We start from the raw sequence: 25,251 nt of genomic DNA on the forward strand, positions 1-25,251 counted from the left end.
TCAGTGGCTCACAGTGTTTTAGATACTTTCAGCTTCCTTACAATCTGCCTCAAACCCAGTCTGACTTGCTTCTTAACAACAACAACAAAAGTACTGATCCAGGAGCAATATCTCAAGAATCTCCTAGAATACAAATAAACTGTATTACCACCTCAGATCTTCAAGAATTCATCAATCCCATATTGAATTCTCTAATAAAGTCCACTCATGCTGCACAGCCATGTGACTGGAATGAAGTACCTAAGTGGCAGCCCCTTCCCATCTTTCCAAATTAAGGAATTTGTCAGATCTCCTTGTTAAAATATCCAGAATAATAATAAATAAATGGCATAGATATTTTCATGACCTTTATTTAAAAACTGGTATTTATTATTCTCTTTAAAAACTGTTATTTATTATTATTCTAATAGAATTTCTTTGCCCAACTTTGCCACTAACAGAAAAGCGTTTTCTATTACTTAGATAACTTTAAATTATTTATGAAGTAAAAGGAAAAGACTATTGCAATTATCTGTTGTATCAGACATTTTGGATATTATTTACCATCTATTAAGGTAAGTTGGTATGCCCTAAAAATAAAAAATAAATACAAAATCATGGAGTTTAATATTATGTTTGACTTTTAATACCACATAAAACTATGCCAGCTCTGAATACCTTAGTTTAATAAAGATATTTATTTCCCAAGCCTTAGATATGTTCCAAGATTTCAGTTCTACTGAGATTTTAATCTGGGTAAAATATTTCTGAAATAATAGTACATTTGTCAAAGAGATTTTGCTAAAAAGCTGCATTACCTCATTGTCCTCTGAGAAAACAGATAACACATTACTGAATGTAAACCTGTGTTAGGCCTTAGTTATAATTTATCAGCACAGGGAACTTCAGGGAAGTGCAAAGCAAATTTTGACTTTTACTAACCAAAGTAAATCATTAACGCATTGAAAACCACACACAGTCATAATGCACCCCAGCACCAACATAAATCACTGCCAGCTTTACAGGGCACTAATTTGTGCAGGGAGGAAGCAGCTCCCTTCCTAATTGGCTGCCCACGTTGTTAGCTTTGCTGTTGGGTGCACAGAACTTTCTGAAGATTGTATTGGTTTCACAGAGAAGAGTTGGATACAGCCTTGGTCTGACAGAAAACTGCCTATAGTATGGTCCCAGGTGCACTGGGCAAGGTGAAAGCATTGGGGAGGTTGGAAGAAAAATGTCAGTAAAGCCCATTAGAAACTTCAATCCCTATCACAGGGATGGAAAAATTAATTAGAAACCTCAATCCTCTGTGAGTTACCCAAAATTAACTGAGTGTAACCCCACTCTCTCAGGACTAGGCTGCACTTAACTGTGTGTCCCCCCACCAAAATCATGCTGCTCTGTAGCTCTACTCACTCTGCATAAAAATGTTTAGGCCATTTGAATATTACTCTTTTTAATCTCCCCTTCCAGATGAGCCACATTACTCTGTGTACCTGTCTTAGGAATTATATATTGACTTACCACCGTAAACTGAAGCAAGTAAGAAAATGAAATAAAAAGTCTGATAAATCCAAATCATCCTAAAAAACACAAAATTATTCTTAGGATATTTTTAATAGATGGCACATATTTAGCTTTACAGAGTACCCCAATGCATATCATGTGTAATCTTATGCTATTGATTCAAAATTATATGCAGTTACAGCATAAATGCAGTCACACACAACAGAAACACAGGTTTAGTCCTTTACTTATGGTTGCAAGAAGTAATAAAGCTTATAAGTGCTTGGAGAATTCTTGCTTTGTTTCACATCAGAGTATTCATTCTTACTTAGACCGAGAGCAATATTCTATCAGAGTATCATTAATCCTGGTAGTTAAATGGATATTATTATCAACACAATAAACAAATGACTCACACTCACCACTTCTGGCACATGTTATAGGAATTTTAAATTTATTTCTATATTCTTTTTTTTACATGCTAAACATAAGCTGAGGAAGACTCAAATCAGCCACACAACATAATCCACAAATAGATCAATATACACTGCATTGTTGTTATGAAAACCTTTCAATGAATATCAATTGCAGTTGTTACATACCTGAATATATGGTAGGTCTGGATGAATGGATAAGGTTTATGTTCCACTGGAAAAAAAAAAAAAAAAAAAAAAAAAAAAAGTTTGTGTTAAATATTACTGTGCCTGTGCCTGCAATACTAACTTCTCTTTAATGTTGAACTTTGAATGGGTGCTCATTCTGTCAATATTGTTACTGACCTTGGGCTGTATTTTCAGAGTGCGTATAACCAGCACTGCACTGAAATCAAAGTGCAGGTTAACATCATCTAAGCCTTTGCCTCTTGATGACATTTTAAAATAAAAGGTTTGGAGCAGCCAGCCTCTGCTATTACCACAAGAACCAACATTAAAAAAAAAAAAAAAAAAAAAAAAAAAAGATTCATGCTTATATCAGTATTAATCTCAAGAGTAAATCCTGAGCTAACAGGGAATATTGGTGTGAGATCAGCACGAATGGCATCTCAGGCCCGTGTAAATGACACCATTAAGAAACTAATGAAACCGAGGGGTGACTCATATCTATGTTTTCTTACTATTATAGCAGGCATTCCCTTGGCAAATAGCATATCCTTTAGCTATGTATTCTGCGCTGTTTTCCCTAACATCATGTCCTGGTTTCAGTTAGAACAGAGTTAACTTTCTTCCTAGTAGCTGGTGGAATGCTATGTTTTGGCTTAGGATGAGAAGAGTGCTGATAACACCCCGATGTTTTAATTGTTGCAGAGCAGTGCTTATACCAAGCCAAGGACATCTCAGCTTCTTGCTCTGTCCTGCCAATGGGCAGGCTGGAGGTGCAGCAAGAGCTGGGAGGGGACAGACCCAGGACAGGTGACCGAAACTAGCCGAAGGGGTATTCCATACCATCTGACGTCATGCTAAACAATATATAGGGGTGGCTAGCCGGGAGAGGGGGGCCAGACTGCTCGGGGTTAGGCTGGGCATTGGTCAGCGGGTGGTGAGCAATTGCATTGTTCATCACTTGTTTGTACACATTATTAGTAGTAGTACTATTATCATCATTGTATTATTATTATTATTATTGTTATTATTATTTTCCTGTCTTATTAAACTGTCTTTATCTCAACCCACGGGCTTCACTTTTCATTTCTCTCCCCCGTCCCAGAGAGGGAGGGGGGAGGGTGAGCGAACGGTTGTGTGGTGCTTAGCTGCCGGCCAGGTTAAACTACGACACATCATTTCATGTTCTTATTCCTCTGCAGAAACTATTCTGTATGCGTCTTCCAGATCGTTTTACTGTAGTCCTTGCTACACTCCTTTTCTCTTTTGTTGTTAGATGCAGCTCACAACACCTTCAGTTTGCCAGAAGCCAGAAAAAAACAACAACAACAACAACAACAACAACAAAAACACAACTGTTTGCATAGATATGAAATGTAAGTGCACCAACAAGAAGTCAAACTTAATTTAAAGCTGATCTGGTTTTGATTTCCAGCATTCTTTTTAAGTCATGTGACAAAAGGAAATAAATTTCAAACTAAAAAATAAATAAAAAACATGGATCATTTCAAAGTGAAATTGCCAAAGGGAAAACCTTTCCCCTGTGTTTCCTCTTTTCTTTCAGACTGAACATGCTAGCAAGACAGATAAATATGTTTGAGTCAAAAAGAGTTCAGATCAAAACATTTCATCCAACTGTGATTGTTTTGAGCATGCTGATGGTTGAAATAATTTCCTTATGACTGATGTGTCAGTGAGGCCTCCAAGTCCTCCTCCTTGCAGTGGAAGAACTGTCCGAAAGAGCCTTTGTACCCTTTGTACCATGTGTCAGCTTGCTTTGCCATCACATGCTTGCAGGAGAGGGCTCAAACACAACAGCCCTCATCTTAAAGTGCTATTTACTGTTATAAGTGTGCCGCAGTGGCAAGGGAGAGTGCTGGAAGGCTTTACTGCAAAACACATTGTTAGTTTATTCTTGCAGTAGGAAGTGTTTTGAGACTACGATGCCTGAGCAGCTCTGACGTTCTTCAGCTCAGACCAGATTTTCCAATGGCTACAGGGTGCAGAGGTATTGTGGGATAACAGCTTTGGGAAAGGACATTGCTTTGTCAACAACAAAGTAATTAGTCTCTCTTTCCTCATCTCAAAAGGGATGATAATCCTTTACACTTCTGGAAAAATTATCACCTTTGAGTTACAGAATTCTCATATTCCTGAATGAAATCATACACACAAAATAAATATATAAATAAATAAATAAAAGTATCAGACTATTTATAACCAAAACAAGCTTTTGTGTTACTTAACCTACATTAGTATTCTATTAAAACTTTGTGGTTATTTGGGTGCATTTAACTCGGTGGCAAAAAGGCTTTAAAACGCCCTTGGGGCTTTTAAAAGCCCCAAGGGCTTTTAATTTCTTCATTTCATTTCTCAGCTGGGTTTTCCATATTGTGCAGTGCTATTTCAGTTCATTACCACTTCATTAAAAGAGAGAGAGAGAGAGAGAAGAAGAAAAAGAAAACCCAAATACTTTTGGAAAAATAAGTCATATAGTTCAAATGGGCAGAAAAAATGGGGAGATTGATAACAAATTTAACCAAGACCATGCTTCTTGGCATACAATATCAATATGCAATCATATAAACTCATCAGAAGCTTCTACAAGATTCTACAAAAAAACTTTCTTTCTTAAAGCAGCACTTCTCAAATTTATGTATCAAATTCCTTCCAAAAGCATATTTCATTTTAAGTACATCTATGTGTGCATCAATTGGATGTGATGGTAAAACTAAAAACTAAGGCAGCAAGGCTATTTGAAGAGAATCATAACGAGCACATTCACTTTGGAAAATAAAAACATGTTCTTTCAGGGGACCCATTCCTACTCATGTGACCAATGTTGCCTTGTTTATTTTGGGGCACTGTTAATCAAATCAGCAGTTGTACCTCTGTACAGAGAAAACAATGAGCTACGAACTGCTTGTTCCTGAATGAGCTATTGTTCATTACATTATAGGGCATGTTTATAACAGGACAAATTATGAAATATGCTGAGACAATTTCTTACCTGGTACCAGATTATGGAGCTTCCATAGATTTCATGTCTTATGTTAGGAGAGGATGTAGAAATTCAGTGCAATTCTAAAAACATCTCATACTCCTTAGGCTCGTAAAGGCTTCCTGTAACATTAGAGCTGCCTGAATTCCCTCATTGTGCTCATTTATCCACCAGTAATATTCTGGTAACTAACCAGGATATTGTAATTAAGAGTTAGCAATTCAGATGACAGGGTTTAAAAGATCTCATCAAAATATTTTGATAAAATTGAAACATTTTCGATGATATAAGTGCAAATTTCAGATGAATTGTCTGAAACAAAATGGAGTGCTTGTGTCTGTTTTGACTCTCCTGTTTCATCATGACTTGGTACTAAAAAAACGCTGCTTCAGCCTAAACTGGCAGCAAGTTTGTTAAAATTAAGTCTCCCTTGCTGTGCAATTGCTTACTAATTCGATATTTTTTTCTGCTGATTCCAATCATGATTTATGCAAAATCTTGTTCATTAGCAATAGTGGCAGGAAAAATCACTTCTGCTGGGTGTCAGGAATTGTTAAGTTGTGCTTCTCTGGAAATTAATAACTGCACACTGCTCTTAATCTGATTTAGGTCTAATTCTGCCTGCCAAAACAAAACCTCACATTTCTTACAGCAATCCTATTCAAAAAGCAGCTTTGACATGGGAGAAGAAATACCTCAGAGATCTGTGAGTATCTAGCCTCTGTGATGAGACACCCCCGAGTCATAACCTGGAACAAGAGAAAGATTATCTCAGAGGAAATAAAGAAAGGAACCAGCAAAACAGTAACAGTGCAAGGCCACGTTTCTATATGGCTTTGTGGACATCCTCCCAGCTGAATAAGGGTGCTACATCAGTATCACGAATATGGTTCTGAATGCTGCAGCAGAAAAACACAACTGAAAATTCTGAAATATTCTCTCTGTATCTTTAACTCTGTGAGTTATAATTACATATACAAAACAGGCCAGAGTGTGATACCAAATGCTGTTAAAACAGGTTCTAAAAAACTCAATCTTTCCTTTTTACAATAAAAAAATCTGGGGCATTTTCATCTGTGTCCAAAACACATTATCTGAGTGAAGAACCAGCTTTCTTACTAGGCCAAAGTCTTTTCTTGATTCCATACAAAAGGGCTGCAAAACAATGGCTAGAAAAACTAGATCTTCGATTCATGGGAAGTATTGGACTGCAATTTATATTGAAATAAAAGCAGCATAGTAGTTCCATTTTCTGAGATTACATGTCAACAGTAGTCTTCCTAGAAAAACAGCCTAGGAATAATTGCACTTCAGATGTCAAAAAAAGAAATCAATGCAGATTAAAATCAGGTCATAGAAAAAAAAACAGAAGACAGCAACGAATACTAACTAACAAAGCACTACCAGATTTGTTTTGCAAAATGCTTTTTGTTTCTTTTTTCCTATAAATAGATTTATTTATTTATTTTTCTTATAAATAGAGAAATACCTAACTGCCCAACTCCTTGCCTCTTGCTGCTAAAAAAAAACATATGCTGGACAGTGTTAGGCATTAGAGAAGAAAGAGACACCATTTCAACCTACTGAAGGGTCCCAGTGACTTGACCAGGCCCTGTAAATCTTGGCCAATGACAATCATCAAGCAGTAACTATTGAGGAAATTATGTGTTCCCCTAAACTACTAGCCTGGGGTGAGGTCTACAGGTTTGGGCATACATTCTCTTATTACTGAATAACTGATTACCTCTCTTATTATAATTGTATTATATATACAATATAAATATTATATATATATATATATAAATTATATATAAATTATATATTGAATGTCCTGAGAATTAAATTCAGGAGGGTGTCTAGATAGCCACCACTAGTCTAAACATCTAATTGTCAGGATCCCAAAAAGCAGTTTGTGTCAAGGTTAGAAACCGCCAGTGCCTCTGAGACAGCCCTGGAGGAACTTAGAAGCAGCACTACCTAAGTCACGCAGAGGGTTTGTTGTCAGTTTTCTTCATAACAGATACAAATGATGATCCAGGAGCATACACATACATTCTTTTTCAGTCATCCCAGTAAAAAGTTAGGCCCTCTCTGTCACCAGATGGAAGAGCTTTTTGTATGAGTCAAGGCTTCTTACAGCAAGGCTTATACTTCAGAAAGGGAGTAGCACCATCCCATCATTAACCTCAGTGATGCTAAACTTCATGAACCATTACTCAGGAGTAATATTGGAGTTTAGAATTCAGCCACTACTTTCAGATCTAAGCATCAGCAGATACCTAGCCATCAGAAAAAAAAATCACAAACATCTATGTACATGTCATTTTTAGTACACATTATCTTATTGTTAATTTACTTTATCGGGAAATCTGGCATAGCTGCATTGCATTCCTAAGTCTTAAAGGTTTTTGTTATTGTTGTTTGGTTTTGGTTTGTTTGTTTGTTTGTTTGTCTTAAAGAGTAGTCATAACCAACAACTACATGCCACATGACTCAGGTTAATAAGAGCACACACTCTACATAACACAGAGTGCAACATCTACCCTGCCAGTAGAAAGTTCCTGTCCTTTCAGCATTGATTTTGTCAATGTTTATTTCCTTAACAGCCTCAGCTTGCTTCAGAATCAGTTTCCACAACAAAAGATGAGAGGTCACTGCCTTTTCAGAGCAGCTCTGAATATGAAGAATTCAGAATTACATTAGTGCTCATCTTGGCAAAGAATGTATGTGCATTGTTAAGTATGGATTTTCCTCTGTGGTAACCTTGCACCAGAATTTGAACTTGTGCACTTCAGATAAAGAGTTCTTCATTACAGTTTTATTCATTTTTTATCTCAATTATTTTTCTTGTTCCCATCAGAGGCTATAAAGAAATTACAGTTTACCTGAGATCCCATTATATCAGAAAAGTATGAAACAAAAATAAAGTACAAGCAAAAATAATGTTTGTTGTAGATAGATGTCACAACAATTATTTCCTTATTGAGACAATTGTTACAGTTTAATCATTTTTAAAGACTGCATCTACAAAATAGATCTCACAGAAGGAAAGGAATTAATATTATTTCTATTTGTCTCGAAAGTCCTCAATTAAGGAAATGGTTTGACAAACACGAAGTACCTCTCTAGTTTTCAGCTATATATTTAATGTCCTGAGCAAATGATGTAAATCTTGTATATCTGCAAAGCTAATGTCGCCAAGTATCCAAAAGTGTTAAATAATTCCTTAACTTAGTGTCTCGTTAAAAAACCTGAGGTCTCTTTTTTTTGTGTGTGTATTAATGTAAGAATGTAGTCTCTGAAATTTATCTCATTATAAAGAAAACAGTTCTTACAATCAGCCTGGTAAATTTAAATTCTTGTTATTGTCTAACGGTGAAACCTGTCTTTGAAAATGAATGCTGAAAATGTAACCATGTTATTCTTACATGAGTTATGTTTTCTTTATGGCAAAAGAAAGGTAGCAATTAAAATAAATTATTTGTCAATAATGCCTTGTGGAAGAAGGAAAGGAAGAAACTTAAGTTTCTTGAATCTCTGAGGGACACCTCTGGATACAACTATGAATTCCAAGTTGAGGATGGTTATGAAACTGTAATACCATTGAATGAGTCAACAAATCATACATTTCCCTTGATCTCAAAGGAAAGAAGGATCAAACGGATTCCTGCAGGCTTGACAATTCTCTCTGAGTTCCTCAAATGTATTCAGGTAGACAAAATAGGAAAAAAAAAAAAAAAAAAAAGAATTTCTATAAGAATATTACTTGCTGTAGCAGTTGTTAACAAAAATGCTTGAGAAATTTCTAGGTTCTAGGCATATCTGTCATCATTAAGACCTTTGAGAGCAGCTTGACTGCTTTTTGTTTCTGTTTGAGAGTCTTTAAAGAACAGTCAGAAATTTCCACAGGCACTTCATTCCATTACTGTAATTCCTCTTTAACAAGAAACAGTTAGCAAGAAATTCTCCGTGTTGATTTTATGACCCCAGAAGGCATGAACAGACTGGCTCTTTGTTTGAGCTTTGACTAACACAGTAAAATCTCAATGATGCATCATCCCACAGGGGACTGATGATAAGAAATCATTATATAATTATCCACCAGTAACTTACCAGACATTTAATTTTTACAGATACAATTTCATTTAATTCTGAGGCACAATAGAAATTTATTCTCCAAACTTGTAATACATTGTTTCTGTCATTATGAAATCCTGTGTGCAAATTGCACACTATCTCATTCATGGTGCAATTTATACAGGTTGATACATACTGTATAATTTCCTAAAAAACATTTCAGAGTACTTGCCGCTTAAGAACTAATGTAAATGCTTACAAAGGAGGAGTAAAAATTATGGGAGATTTTTGCTTTGTCTTCATAGATGTAGTCATCACCAAAACAGAAAAAAAAGCTGTGCCAATGGAAGACATGTTCACTTCTACCTTCTGAAGACAAATAAACCTTAAAAATACACAAAACTTTGAGACCATTGGTTATTTCATGGATGCTATGAAATAAAATCATCTATCTCCATCAGAAACAATACTGTTGTCAATACCATCATTTCAGAGTTTTAACACTGTTGCAATAAAACAGCTTCATGTGAGTAGATAAGGCACTAAGATTTGATGTTGAAGGATTTGCACTTCAAAGATGAACAAGAAGCTCTCATGTACTAGAAAAGTAGAACAATTTATGGATGTTACAACATCTTCTTTGATTAAACAACCAGTAAAAGCTTTAACTCCAACAATTGCTGGACTGCTATCAGATCATCTGATTTTAAAACATATCTCAGCCAAATTAGCTTTAAAGCTTTGGGAAAAATGAAATGTTGAATTTCCTTTCATTCTGGTACGGTGTTTGGCCTCCTCTTCAGCTTAACCCAGATGCCATTATTTGGACGAAGAATTAGGTCTCCTGCCAAACCAAGCTCGTCTTGCTTTTGACAGGATTCCACCCAAAAGCGCCGCAGGATGAGGGCTAGAAGAGTTTTCTCTTCCATTTGTGCAAAGCGCTGACCTATGGATTACAGTGCAGCAAAAAAGGTGTTATTGTCAGGTTGCAGCAACCACTGTTGCATTTGTGTGTTCTTGGTGATACCCCCCAGGAACACAGGGCAGCAAGGACCATGTGCCTGCCTTGGGAACAGAATTAAGTGGGCCAAAAACCAAGGTCATATGGATACTACTGAAACTAGTGCTTCTCTCCGCATGAGGCATCTGACTTTCCTGGGCCAACCTATAGCACATTTTTCTTCCCATAGTACACAATACTCAAACATCGAAGGGGAGATATTCAACAGTTTACATGGTCTTAATACAAAACACAGCCTTGTCATGTCTCTTGGGTGGACTAAGCAGGGAAGAATGGATGACAGATGAGGGCAGCAGAAGATGCAACACATGGACAGCACAAAGAGAGATAAATCCCACTGTTCTACATATGCAAGGAGGAGAAAAGGAGATACAAGTGCATCAGAACCAGAGGCAGACCATCCTTTAAACACTGTGCACATTGATGATTTGCTAGCACAGAAGCCAAAGTTCAATTTAGATTTTATACAAAGGTGGAGAAGGAAAGGGGAGAACAGAGAAATAAGAGGGAAACCCAACTAAGCATCACAGTCCAAGTAGTTCACTCAAACTAAATTGAAGATAGCAACAGAACACAAAACCCCGGTGTTCTAAATATTTTCTGTGCTCTTCTTTGTACAATCTGTACAGATGGATGTCTGTACACATGTACTCTGTGCTGGACTTCTGCAATGATATTAATAAACCACCTACCACGCACTCTCTGGCTGTACACACTCCTGTATATCTAGGAACTAGCTAGTCACATAATACTAAATTAGGTTTCCTCTTTGGAGCGTGTGAAGACCTGGTCTGCTGTTCTTCTGGGAAGATCATCTATTCCCACTGAGACAAACTCCAAAAAATAAAATGAAAACAGAACATGTGTTTCCCATTCTTGCAAATGGCATGACAACTGTTGAATGTTCACCTTTTGCACTTACGATCAGTGCAGAGAACAGCCTTTCCACATGTTCAGTAATATAAATAATGATGTCTCTGTTCTGTGCATTGACAAATACCAAGTGTCTCAGTGGTACCTGAAGAACTAAGAAGTTCTAGGAAGACAGCAAAAACACCAAAGCAACAACAGTGTCAGAAAAAGAGAAAGAATACATCCTTTGCAGACTGCATGTTTTGGACACCCAGCTGAGACGATCAGATAGACAGATGACACATTTCCAGAGCAAAGTAACTGCAGAACATTTGCCTTCTCTCACTCCACAGTGTCCTACAGAATACAGATCAGAAGACTGTAAGCGATCCTGCCATGATACAGGAGCCCATTCACATGCTGCCATGCAGCACAGGCAGCAAGAAGAAAACACCAGACTGTGCACTGGGCCTTGGGAAGAAAGGAAACCCTTGGGAAGAAACAAAACGTTGCAGCTCGAGCCTGACAGGAGAGACAGCACTCAGAAGTCTGGGATGTCACCAAAAGGTGCATCAAGACTCCAGTTTCTGATACTCTCATTGCTGCTATGGTCACCACACCAAATGCAGCACTGGTACATCATGAAATCTTTATCTTCAGGTACATACCAATACAGTTCCTGGGACCAGCTGAGAAGGGCACATAAGCATATGGGTGTCTTCCCTTACTATTTTCAGGGAAAAAGCGCTCAGGTCTGAATTCCTCTGGCTCAGGGAAGATATCGGGATCTCTGTGCAGCACATAAGTTATGATAAGGACATTTGTGCCTTTTGGTATCTTATATCCTCCTGAAAGAAAACAGGGAGAGGAGGAAAAAAATAACAAAAACACAGCTGGGCAACTTAACAGCAAGAAAAATGACTTCCTATAGACAGACTCATAGTAAAATATACAAAAAAGAAAGCCCTGCTCTTTACTTGGGAAACACCTCCACTGAGATGCTGGCAGGAATGGAAGTGCACAAGCAGAACAGGATCCCACTTACTAATACAGCAATCCTCTGCCACAGAACGGGCAAACATGGGAACTGAAGGGAAGAGTCTCAGGGCTTCTTTCACAACACACTCAAGGTATCGAAGCTTCTTCAAATCATCCACTGTAACAGGACGTTCTGTGTTGCCTGGCCAAATACAGATAGGGGGGTGAACATGATGGACACACCTCATTTTTGTTTAAACAAACACATCTTGACTTCCTCCAGGAGTTGGGACCATCATGTACCAAGACCACGCATTGTGTTACACAGATATTGAATACATGCCTTGTCACAAGGATGTAAGGTTGGCTGTAGTCTCCTACACACCCTTCCAGTACCTCTCCCCATCACCCCTAACAACTGAAAGCTTCAGCATGTCCACAAGGTCTGTTCCTACATCCCCTTCTACCTGTAGGCTTATAATGTATCTATAACAGTACCACCCACAAATACAAACACCACCACAACCCCAATGAAGGAGTAATAGAAACGTACCAAACACCTCATCCAGTTCTCTGTGAACTTTCTTCTGGACTTCAGGATTACATCCGAGCAAGTACAGGACCCAGTTCATAGAAGCTGCTGTTGTATCATGGCCCTAGAGGTCCAGATTTACAGAGATTCACTTCAACACTATACATGAATGCGGTATGTTTAGGTATGCTATTGTCGTGGTTTAACCCGACCGGCAGCTAAACACCACGCAGCCGTTCGCTCACCCTCCCCCCTCCCTCTCTGGGACGGGGGAGAGAAATGGAAAGTGAAGCCCGTGAGTTGAGATAAAGACAGTTTAATAAGACAGGAAAAAAAAATAACAAAATAATAATAACAATAATAATAATGATGATACAATGGTGATAATACGAAAGTAATAATAGTATGTACAAACAAGTGATGCACAATGCAATTGCTCACCACCCGCTGACCGATGCCCAGCCTAACCCCGAGCAGTCCGGCCCCCTCCCCCCGGCTAGCCACCCCTATATATTGTTTAGCATGACGTCAGATGGTATGGAATACCCCTTTGGCTAGTTTGGGTCACCTGTCCTGGGTCTGTCCCCTCCCAGCTCTTACTGCACCCCCCAGCCTGCCCGTTGGCAGGACAGAGCAAAGGCTGAGATGTCCTTGGCTTAGTATAAGCACTGCTCTGCAACAATTAAAGCATCGGGGTGTTATCAGCACTCTTCTCATTCTAAGCCAAAACACAGCATTCCACCAGCTACTAGGAAGAAAATTAATTCTGTGCTAACTGAAACCAGGACATCTATATAAATACTTAGGTATACAGCTAGTAAGGAAAGTGAGATAAACTCACTACTCCAAGAACCACAAGAAGAAGAATTAAATAAAATAAATAAACAAATAATAAGAAAATAAAAATCAAGTGTTGAACTCTATCCCACACTGATTAGCAGGATTTAAGATGATCCATGATCCTGTAAGGTGCATGAAAACTGACCAAAAGGGAAAAAGCATTGAAATAACCCAAAGATCCTTTTTTTTTTTTTACTACTCCACCTCCAGAAAACTGCATGAACTACCTTTTGTTTTTGTTTTTGTTTTCCTTGTATTTTGTCTCAGATAGTGACACTTGCTGCTTGCTCTTCTCTCCTTTTCAGGAATTCAGTGACTGACTACTAATAGCTATACATAGGTTAACAGCTCTCACTGTTTTTCCCCTTCCAAAGTGTAATCCGTAAGATAATCCATTCAGAGAGGTGTATCAGAGCAGTATCCCAGTATGTCTACACAATGAAATGGATGTATAGTCATCTTTTTGTTTACTGTCCAGTCAGTAACATAAGAACTTGGGTGCCAATGACTGGTGCTAATGACTACCACAAAAAGGGTCTAATGACACAGTAGAGTAGCCACAGGAGGGAATACTACCTGGCTTCCTATAAGTAGGGAATCAGCTATCACTGTTCTCAGAACTGTGTAAGAGCAAGGAAAGGAAAAGAAAAAGGGAATACCCTCCCCCCCCCCCAAAAAAAAAAAAAAAAAAAAAAAACAGAGGGGAACATAAAAGGGAAAATATATCCATCGAATTATTTTGATACTTAAAATGGCCACTTATTATGAAGTTCAAAATGCTATGGAGTCACTTAGGAATGGTAAAATAGCAAAAGAGTTTCTCTAGATTAGAGCAACATTAATACATCTCTGAACTAAGTTCTTCTGTTACAGATTTCAGGTCCATCTAATAGAATTGTGTAGAAAACAGTCTTATTTAGATCCTTCACTGGAGAGGGAACCACACATGCGGAGATGGTACCAAGAAGACACTACCAATCCACAATCGTGACAGGACCACGAGGTTACAGCCAACATGGCAAGGGTTAAAATGTGAGAACTGACAAAATGCAAGGCAAAACATAGAATTCATTTAGAGTTCTCAATGGCATGAATGAGGTTTGTAGCAGAGGCTGAGATGCCATATCAACCATCAAACTGGTATTGCACATCTGCTTGTATGAGTAAAACCTGCTGACATAGGCAGGACCTGCCACATGTATTGCCCAATATTTTGTCAGGGCATACAATTCTAGATCAATAGTTTTTTCTCCTACAGGAGGGAGTTTGTCTCCTACAGGAGTTTCCTCTTAGGCTTCCAGGGATAAAATAACTTTATATTAGAAGTTGCTTCCTAAACTAAGAAAAAAAGAGTGTCACTGCCTGTAAATGGTGAATCTTAAGTTCTGGGAAAGAAAAAAAAAAAAAAAAAAAAAAGGCAAGCACAAATAAATACAAACAAAAAACCCCAAACCATTGGCTCCCTTTCGTACCTCAAACATGAAAGTATCCACTTCTTCACGAATGTCCTTGTAGCTCAATTTGTTCCCTTCATCATCTGTTGCATTCAGCAGCATGTCCAGGAAAGCTTCTCTCTTTTTGGAACCACTTTCTTCACTGTTCACATCAGTATCACATTTCGTTCGTTTGGTGTTTTCAAGTTCTGCAGCTTTTTCTGCAATGACCTGAGATTAAAACCAGTATATTAGATGTGGCATGCAGTGTATGTGCTGCATAAATCACACAGGTTCATCCTAACTTGTTAAAACAAAAATATCCATCTGTAGCAGTCTACATGAGGTAGGCCTAGTTAGCATAGCTGTTACCATTGGCTTGTGATCTTAATCAACTTTTTATTTTAGTAGATGAAATATGACCAACATCTTGTCCCAAGCAATAGAATTAACCTTGAAAAGATTTTTTCTATTCAAGAAAACTGTTCAATGTGTTGACCATCAAAAAGTGTGAACACATCAAGAATATCTGGAACAAGCTTATTGTGAATGCCAGCAATGGCAACAGCAAGTCAGAAAACATCACCACAATTTGAGCAGACCAATCACCAAGAATAAATCTACCCAACCCAATAAATAAGGAAAGAAACATGTTTCCAACCTCTGGGGAACTCAGGGGAATGAAGAGGAAGACACCAGGGCACCCCAAAAACCTACATCAGGACTACACATAGCATGGCTGGAACCACTACACTGAAGCCTCACAGTTTTTCTTTGGTATCAGAGCAATGGTTGACCTTCCTCTTTTTAGGTCAAAGCACAGCCCCAGTGACAGATGAGAAGTTCCTGCCATCACCATCATTGCTGTAACAGCACAATTAAGGTCTTCAGTAAACCGGCCAGTATCACTCTCAACTTTTTTTTTTTAAAGGTTGTGTAATACTTGATTCAGTTCAGAAGAAGCACTTAATGGGGGAACTATAATTATGCACACACGTCATTTCAAATATACACTTATAATAACACATGCAAAAACACCTCATCTCTTCTTTCTGTCAGCACCTATGCTAGGTGATATTATTATTTAGTGTTCCTTTAGTGTTCCTCTTCTGAGATTTGGTGCTTTATATCCAGTGCACCAGCCCAGCATGGAAGGACAGCAGCAGTATTACCTTAAGGCTCTTTCTCTTGCTTCATTGCTGCTATTTCCAATAAGAGGAAGCAAAATATAACCTAAGGTACTTAAAAACAACTCTAATGAGAATTTTACTCTGACAGAACACAGCATGATAGAGATGCCCATTTCTCTGTACACTGCAGGAGTGCATGGTCACTATGACTCATTATATGTACTGAAATTTCAGGGACTGTTTCTTTTGCTGTGGGCAATGGCACTGTGGGGTACATAAACACTTCCAGGAAAACAGACTCCTGGTAACATCTTAACAGCAAGCTTGGGAGGGCAGCCATTGGCAAGAACAGCACAGAGGCTATTTACTGAGAAAAAAAGGTGTTCTTTTCACAGTCTAAAATAGTAAGAGAAGACTGCATTTTATGCAAAGTCAGTGATGTATGTTTTATGGTTTCCATACCAAAGTGTTCTACTTTTCATGTGGGGACCCATGAACCTTATCAATTCACCTTATCAATTAAGTCACCTTATCAAATAAGTCACCTTATCAATTCTTCTCCAAATGAAGGAAAACAAATGCGGGCTTCCATATCTGAGGACTGGACCAAGTGTCATTACCAGTATATTTGTTTTACTGCTACAAACTTGGCAGAGAACTGTTATAGGCAATTAAGATGGACAGAACAAGAATTTGGTGAACACCTATTGTTTATTTCAGTTGTCCAGGACCAATGAGTCCTGTTAATACTCCTCTGCTTAAAACTGAGACTGCCTTACAGAGAAGATATGTATTGGCTTCATTTTAGGGGATTCCTCAGCATCCCAAAGGATAGTTCTTTTAATAGGTGCACAGTAAGAGTGCTGATTCTCATCTGCAATTTGGAAGCTAGCTACTAAGTGCAAAACTTTTTTAGCTACTAAGTGCAAAACTTTCCATCAACTAGAATGTGGCATAAGTAAAAAAAAAATAAAAATTAAATAAATAATAATAAAAGGCCATGCTGTATCTGTAAAATTGTGAAGGATCTTAAGATTCCTCTCATGCTCTCTTCCTTCCTTAAACAGAATATATACAAGATCATGCCAAAGCCAAGGGCTCTTCTGTCGCTGTTGAATTAGATCACTCATCCTAGGGGCACAAAAAATTACGTCACATAACATTTCTTGACAAAAAGTAAATTCACAGCACAATTTCAAGAACCAAAAAAGAAGTTGTGCCTCCCTCTACCTCTCTCTATGAAACAGAGATAAACATGTTGTATGGGTTTAAACACATTAATCTGAAGGTAAAACTGCTATTCTTTGCTTTCTGATCTGTCATCCACCCCAGCATTCAGCATCACTATGACATCTATCTTTAAACACTGATCTTTGAGAAGGAGAGCATACGTCCTTTTAGTGGTGATCCTCTTGAAGCAGGTATATTCAGTCACCCAGTCCGTTCCCACCCCCTGTCAGTAAAGCATTGACCACATATCCTGAAAAGACATACAACTTGTGCTAGGTCTCCAAATATCTGTCCTGTGACCTCAAACAGCCATCTGAAAACATTACATTTCTACTTGACTGTCCAGATGCTGTATATGTCAGACATCACATGAAAAGTACTGGAAATAAAGAATCAGTCACAATATATGGATTCAAGGACACTCAAAAAATGGAGTATATGTGAAAGGGCTGACTGTCATGGCTGTTCACCTCTTTTACATGCATTTGGCAGCAGAAAGAGACTCAGAGGAATTATAAACTCCAATACCAATGGATTAACTGAATAGCAGCTGACACCTTTTCATAGCCTTAACCTCCCATTGCATACACTCACAACAGAAGATGTCTTTAAAAACTTCAAGAATTTTTCTTACCTTCTTGGCTTTCTATATCTACCTGTGTCACCCCCACCGCCACCCCAGCTCACAAAGCAGATGAACTGAGACTGGCAGCAACAACTCCAACCCAACTATAATGTAGCCAAGGAAAAACCTCCATTTACCTGTAGATAGCACGAACATACTCAGAATCCTTATTCTCCTGAGCACCCACATTCCTTCCCATCGCTGTTTCTAGGAGAAGGAAATCATCAACATTTCACAAGTGCAAAATGAAATGCAGAGTCCCTGTATACAGTAAGTTAATATTGCTTCCAGACTTTGATTGTCACCACACTGTCAGTTTGATGCATAAATATGCACAACCCTTTCCAGATGAGAATTTTGCTTTTCCTTTCCATGCACAGGAGCCATGCTCCTTAAGAAAACCTCCCTTCAGACTCCTACCTCTGTCCTGCTCATGCCACAAACTAAGCTCACCACTCACCTGATCAGAGGCATATGAGACCCTAAGAGAAAGGATGGCCTTGGGAGGATGGCAATGCATTCACACAGTAAGCACAGATACTCCCATATCTCCTCACACAATATGACACAGCTGTACTCACAAGCCTCTGCACCACTCACAGCATCACCACAATAACTAAGGAGGACTTACCACAGATGATATCAAGGGCACACAGAGTGACATCCAGAAAGATATCAAATGGTTCCTTGTCAACATGCTTCTCAAGTTTCTCCAACAAAACACCCCCTTGCTCATTCATAACCTCAAGAAAGTCATTTAAAATTGAGAAGTGGAATGTGGGAGTTATCATCTTCCTCCGTGACCGCCACTTGTCTCCAGTGCTGCAAAATTGACAGTGGAGAGGGACAGGTTAAAACTCCAACTCAAAGATAAAACCCTCCTCATCACAGAAAGCACACAGTAAGAGCTGCCACCTGGAGCACCTTCACAAATGGGCATGCTGTGTCTGACTTTTCAATATCTCCACAGCACTCCTCAGAAGGAGCAAATTGGAAATTTTTCTTATTCCATCTCTCTCTGAAGCACAAGCCAACATTTCTATATCTGCTGTCAACAAATGAAGTTGCCAACAGGTCTTCAAACAGTACACCCCGTGGTCACTCAGTGCACAGGCTGAGGGAGAGAACAGAAGCCATCTGTAGGACAAACCAGCTCTTCACCATCAAGGTCTCAACTCACCACAGCATCTCTGTGAATCACAACCGGTGCTTGCCTATCCACTGAATAGGAAATGAGGAATCTAGGAAATTAGAAAAATAGGAAATCTAATCTAGGAAATGAGGACCAAGGAGAACTAGGGCACAGGGATGCTATGCCAATGACTGCTTGAACTGTTTCCTCAGAGGCAGGCAACAACCTCCCACATGTCAGCGAATGAGCATGGAGCCACAGCTGATGCTACTGGCTTTCAGGGGTTCTTGTTTGTTTTCCTGAACCAGGTGCCCCATAAGCACACAGCTGGCTTCTCTGCTTACAGAGCAAATCCTCGCATCACTTCTCTGGCATTGGACTAGCTTATCAGTTGTCTTCTACTACTGGCCTTAATCAGTAAAGACAGGAACATTATCCTCTCATTATGTTTTTGCAAGCACAAGGAAGTCAAAACATCTCTAAAAGTCTACCTGGAAAAAAAAATAGTAAGGAAGGAACACTAGCAGGAACCATACACCACACCTGACACCCAGGGACCTCAGCTCTGCACTTTGCTACTGATTACTGTCCCCCTTGCTTGAGGGGCACAAACAAAACACAGGTAAAAAGGCATTCCTTATCCTCACACATATACTTGCACCTTCCACACCATGATTGCAGCTGGCTTTTCCACCAGCGCAGTCCCATCAAGAAGCATGAGAATGGCACTTGTGAGAGCTCCAAACAGGCAACAAAGCTCCACTGCTAACAGGGAAACCTTGACACACAGAAAGACACAAAGTTACCAGAGCCACTCCATACTTGTGTTGTTCCAACTCTTGAATATCTACATCACCCAGACCAAAAACTTTCCTCAACCCTACCAAAGACTGAAGGACACCAAAGACTTTCTTTTCCCTCTCTCCATTCCTTTTTTGCACTCATCCAGCCTCACTTATGAGCCTCCACTTCATGAGGGAAACAAAGGACAGGGTACAGATACTCTCCCATCTTACCCCAAAGCATTGCCAACCTCAGGTCCATCACGAAGGTTTGCAGCTTTACCAGCTGAAATAAGCAACACAGTCACAGTTCTGCCACAGTAACATTACTCCACACAACAGTCAAAACATCCAGCAGGTATCATGGCAGACTAGAAGACACCACTAGCCACAGGATACAACTTTTCAAAAACTCAGATTCTTCCCAAATCTCTGGGCAAAAATGTATCAATGGTAAATTTTTACAAGAAATAGATAATACAATTATATTTGTGTTGGGCACTAGCTACTAAAGAATAACAAAGACTATCACAAGGAATAAGATTTCTAGAGCTATCATCCACATCTTTGCCCAGAGATACACACAACATTCTTGCCACCGAGCACAATTTCTATCATACGCTCTGCAAATTTTAAGACAGCAGTACACCTGCATTTTACTATACCTTGTCAGAAGTCCAGTCCCCAACCATGGATGCAGAAATTTGTACAGGAATGATTTTTCAATATGTTTTGAACTACTCAGAATAACCTGTCAGAAAACGAAAAGAGAGGGAAGAACGTTACTTGTTAGATGGAGAGAGATATCTTCAGCTGACATAATTTCACAAAACTTCAGTTTCTCCAAGAAAATATCCTGAGCCTCAGAAAATGCAAATACACAAGCTGGTACAGAGTAGAAATATACAGTCTACACCCTCAAGTCTTTCTGTAACTATCCCAGTCCTGAAAAACAGGGAAATAGTCAGAGACTACAACTAGAAATCCCCTTACCTTTCTTAAAAAGAAAAATCTGCATTACAAAGTTACCAGCAGAGCTCAGAGAAAACCCAGTGGTTTTCAGCCATAACCGAATTCACAGTACCATCTCTTTCATCAGCATTTGCAGAAAAATTGGCTGTCTGCAAGGGCCTTTCTTAATAAGAAGAGAATCCAAGCTCATCTTCCCTGATAACACCACACTGAAGGCCTGGAACAACAAGCTCAACAACCTGCAGCCCCTAAACAGGCATACACCTTTATTTTCTCACATAAACAAAACATCACTACACAATGTCAGCAGGCAACAGGGTGAACTCTGCACTTACTCCCTCATAAAATGAGTAGCTTTTCAGCACAAACTAGTACAAGTGGTACATCCTGTATCTTTTCCTCCGAGTCATCTTTTACACACCAAATCTTTGTTCTCCACCTTGCCCTACACTTCTGCCCATTGATTTCAACGTTGTATCACCACCCAGTGTTCAATACTCACTGTATACCATAACAAGGAAACAGTTCTGTCTTCACAGTTCATGAACAATCACTGTATAGAGCTAAACTAACATCATTTCATGGCATCAAGATAGACCCATCAAGTTCTCATGCAAAAGTCAAACAGGCACAAGCACTGCAAAAAGCATTTTGTAATGTTTTACCTCTATTCCAATGGTCCAGATACCCTTCTATTGCCTTTTTAGTTCTGGTTTGGAACAGAAGGTTTAACAATTCAAAACAAAGCTAAAGGAGATGCTTCATTGTACAAAACATACTTACTCTATGCTTTCATTTTGCTGGCTCAACTTCAGTATTGATTTTCTCCTAGACTAAGCTTTTTTATTTTTACACTTTCAGCCTCTCTTTAGCATTGGCTCAGAGGATAACCTCAAGTAAAATCAGTTCAAGCCCTTTTTTGCAAAAATTACATTGATCGAATAGAAACTAACAGGTTAGACACTGCTCTGCCTGAGAGTGGTCTAGATGGAAAGGAGACAAGCACACTCACCTCCACACTATCAGGATGATACAAAACAGTGATAGGCAATGGTCCTAACCAAATTTTGAACAACGGCTGTTTCCTGAAATCTTCAGCATACTTTTGTAGTTGTTTAAAAAAGCCTGGAATAATAAAAAATAATAACAAAAAAGCAGGTTAGAATTTTAAAAGATTTATTTTCTGAATAAGCAGGACTTCTGCAATGGAGTTTTTTATAATATGCATTATAATTATATTTTTGCTGTAATTTTATCTTGCTACCATGACAAAGCAGCTTATTTTGCACCTGTCAATTAGCTGTTCTGTAGGAGCACTTTTTTATGGCTGTGCTCTTGAAGGTGCTGTATTCTAGAGAATCCCCTCCACACTGTAGACAAGGCAGTTTCATTTAAGCTTTCCCAGAGCTCTGCAGCATGGGCCTGTTGCAATACAATGCTCTTTGTCATAACTTGAACCAAATTAAACTTTATCAAGACTATGCTTATATTTTGGTTTACCTGACACTAACCAAAATACTACATCAGGACATTTCTTTAGTTACTAAGTAAGTACAGCATCAAGCCTTTTCCCATCTAAGACTTGGTTCACAGATACTACACTTGTGATGCACAGACAAGCAACATAGACCACGGTAATGGCAGAGCACAGTGCAGGGACAAGTATCACTTGAAATGTCTAGTTTCTGTTAGCTGGACTCCTGAAGAAAATCTCTGGAGCCCTTACACTTATTGTTTGCCTGGAAAAAAAAAAAATAATTAAAAAATATATTTTTTTTCTATTCCTGTGTGCTTAAATCTTCTCACTCTCTCTCAGCCCTAATTATCAGTGATGGTTTGCCATTCAAGCAGAGGCCTTTAACATCTGGCTATTACAGGATTAAACACCACCCTCATATTTTAAGAAACCTTACTGAAGGATAAGTGATTGTTTAAAAGGCCATCATGGATTTAGCAATTCAAATGTCCCTATCTCTAAGGGCACAAAGTTCATAGGATCATTTATATCTGAATCATCTGAGAGATACCACAATTGCACAGTCACCAGTTGGACTTCATAGGGGTGAGATTGACAGTCCAGCCAGTTCTTGACACACTAATTCATGCTCTCATCTAGTCCATATCTTGCCAGTTTAGCTACACAGAAAGAGTGGACGGTTCTATCAAAGACTGAAGGCACAGCTAAGTCTGAAAATAACCTAACAACTCAGCATGCTAAAATTCCCTTGCACACTCATTGGGCGAAAAATATTGTTAAAGTCCTTTTTCCTCCCAAGTTAAAAGCTCTGTTTGGATTACAGCTAATAGCTGTGCTTAGTGTTACAACACAGTGCTCAGTGTTAGTAAACAAGTACTTCTTGTGAAGGCAGCCCAGCGCCCCTCCTTCTTGCAGAAATACAGACCACAGCATTCCCCCTCCATGTCACTAACAACCTGAAATGGGCCCCAGTCCAGCATCAGTGGTTGGATCCACTATCAATCTGAACTTCCAACAAATCTTTGACTAATAATAAATGCCACATTTATACAGTTCCTCTCCTCTTTCCCACAGGGCTGGCTTCTCGCTCAGTTCTCCTCTGTAGTTTGCCCATGGCCCCAGAGCGACCTATAGGCAATGGCAAACCCTACAACCCACTCACCCACCTGAGCACCTCCCGCACCAAAACCCCTCACAGCACCAAGACCCCACAGCTGGGAGGTAAACTGCCCCTACCTTCTCCCTTCCGCTCCAACAGCAGAGCATTTCCCAGCACGGGATAGCAGGGGCTGATACCCGGGATGGGCTTCATCACCCGCCACCGCCACCAGTAGTCCAGAAGGGAGGGCAGGAAGCACATGATGACAACCGTCAAGAGCAGGGTGACAGCCCCAGCCACCCAGGGCAGCAGCTGGGTGCCCCCCGCAGTTCCTAGCACGACCTCCATGGCTGCCTTGCAGCTCCTGCTCCAAGCTTTGCTCCCCGCTGGCACGATCGGGGCACTGCGTCAGGCCCAGCTGGCGCTGCTCACAGCCGCTTTGCAGTGAGCAGACAGCCTGGATCCAGGCCCTAAGAGCAGGAGGCGGAGCTGATAGACAGGGCCCAGAGGCACAGCTCGGAGAGAAGGAAATAAACGATGACGTGATAAGCAACTGCACAGAGAGGCTGCCTGCCAGCAGCTCATGACAGCAGAGCAGCCAAAGGGAACAGCGCCGCTTCCCTGTCCTCAGCTGAAGAGTCACAGGAGCTTTCAGAGGCCCCACACAGTTTCTCAGAAGGAAAAGGACAAATGGCTGTCAAAAAAAAAAATCTCTGCCCTGATTTGGGGAGGACGAATGTTTTCAATAGTGCTTTCCTCCATATGTTTTCAGATGTTCAGGGAACACAGTTTTGCTGAGCAGAACCTCTCCAGTGCTCTGCAGCACAGTGTCTGAAGGCTGTGAAGTGCTTAAGATGGGGAAGCATCTTCCATGGGTAGGCAGCCCAAAGGGTTTAGACAAATCAGAGCCCATACAGACCCATGATCTAGAAGAGCACTGCAAGACACACACATGCTTCTCCGCTCAAATGGCTTTTGCTGATCTCTCTACTGAATGCTCAGCCACCAGCTGAAGGGTGACAGTGACGCGACTTGCAGCACCAGCACATGTGTCACAGGCACACTGACCTGGAGGCAATGCAGGCACCCAACCACAGGGGCTCTTCTCTGCATGCTGAGAGTCTAAGTGGACCCGGAGGAGGGGGGGCGGGAGGGCTGAAATTAGGCCAGCAAGCAACTTGCACAGTGCTTGGGTAGGAATGGTGCATCATGAAAAGAAGCAGAGCCAGAAGGTCAAGGGAGGTGATTCTCCCCCTCTACTCCACACTCATGATACTCCACCTGGAGCACTGCATTCAGCTCCAGGGTCCATAGCCCAAGAGGACATGGACCTGCTAGAACAGGTCCAGAGGAGGGCCATGAGAATGGTCAGAGGGATGGTGCACATCTCTTACGGAGACAGGCTGAGAGAGATGGGGATGTTCAGCCTGGAGAAGAGAAGGCTCCAGGTAGACCTTATTGCAGCCTTCTAATACATAAAGAGGGCCTACAAGAAAGATCGGGAGGGACTCTTTACTAGGGTGCATAGTGATAGGACAAGGGGTAATAGCTTTAAACTGAAAGAGGGGAGATTTAGATTAGATAAAAGGAGGAAATTCTTTACTCAGAAGGCAGCGAGGCACTGGCACAAGTTGCCCAGAGAAGCTGTGGATGCCCCGTCCCTGGAGGTGTTCAAGGTCTGGTTGAATGGGGCTTTGGGCAACATGGACTGGTGGGAGGTGTCGCTGCCTATGGGAGGTGGGGTTGGATCTAGACATTTTAAGGCACCTTCCAATCCAAACAATGCTATGATTTTATGACTCTACAATGACAAGCCCTACTGCATTTCCTACTTTTGGAAGATATTAGCAACTCAGAGAAGAAACACAAATAAAGAAAAATCATCAGAAGCTAAGGAAGCTGATGACCTTTGGTAGAAGAATTGAATAAGTGTCAGCACTTTGTTTCTACTGTCTCCCAGCCAGCACTTTATCATAAAAGCTGACT

The 25,251-nt window shown here is 39.9% G+C and overlaps 2 protein-coding genes across 6 annotated transcripts in view; both read right to left on the reverse strand.

Moving 5' to 3' along the window:
- LOC309877924 (coagulation factor XI-like) overlaps positions 1–5,934 on the reverse strand; it is a 33,342-nt gene extending 27,408 nt beyond the window's left edge. Inside the window, exons 1-4 of one of the 5 annotated variants that reach the window (XM_082759828.1) lie at positions 5,095–5,111; positions 2,265–2,391; positions 2,088–2,133; positions 1,504–1,562 (exon numbers count right to left, since the gene is read on the reverse strand). In XM_082759828.1, the coding sequence (XP_082615954.1) occupies positions 1,504–1,561 (58 nt within the window). In that variant the 5' untranslated portion in view covers position 1,562; positions 2,088–2,133; positions 2,265–2,391; positions 5,095–5,111. Of the gene's footprint in view, positions 1–1,503; positions 1,563–2,087; positions 2,134–2,264; positions 2,557–5,094; positions 5,112–5,780 lie in introns of those variants that run through there. The other 4 variants (XR_014317452.1, XM_082759830.1, XM_082759829.1 and 1 more) reach the window with 4 other exon arrangements.
- Positions 5,935–7,908: 1,974 nt separating this feature from the next.
- Positions 7,909–23,756, reverse strand: CYP4V2 (cytochrome P450 family 4 subfamily V member 2). The gene is made up of 11 exons (XM_082760215.1): positions 23,403–23,756; positions 21,702–21,814; positions 20,383–20,468; positions 18,435–18,625; positions 17,941–18,010; positions 16,953–17,079; positions 14,858–15,049; positions 12,567–12,669; positions 12,081–12,215; positions 11,704–11,883; positions 7,909–10,108 (listed from the first exon to the last, which is right to left on the reverse strand). Exons 1-11 carry the CDS (start codon positions 23,611–23,613, stop codon positions 9,933–9,935), a joined length of 1,584 nt encoding a protein of 527 aa, XP_082616341.1. The 5' UTR covers positions 23,614–23,756; the 3' UTR covers positions 7,909–9,932.
- Between the last annotated feature and the right edge of the window lie 1,495 nt (positions 23,757–25,251).

Source organism: Aythya marila, assembly GCF_965140915.1.
Source record: "Aythya marila genome assembly, chromosome: 4".
Taxonomy (NCBI): Eukaryota; Metazoa; Chordata; class Aves; order Anseriformes; family Anatidae; genus Aythya; species Aythya marila.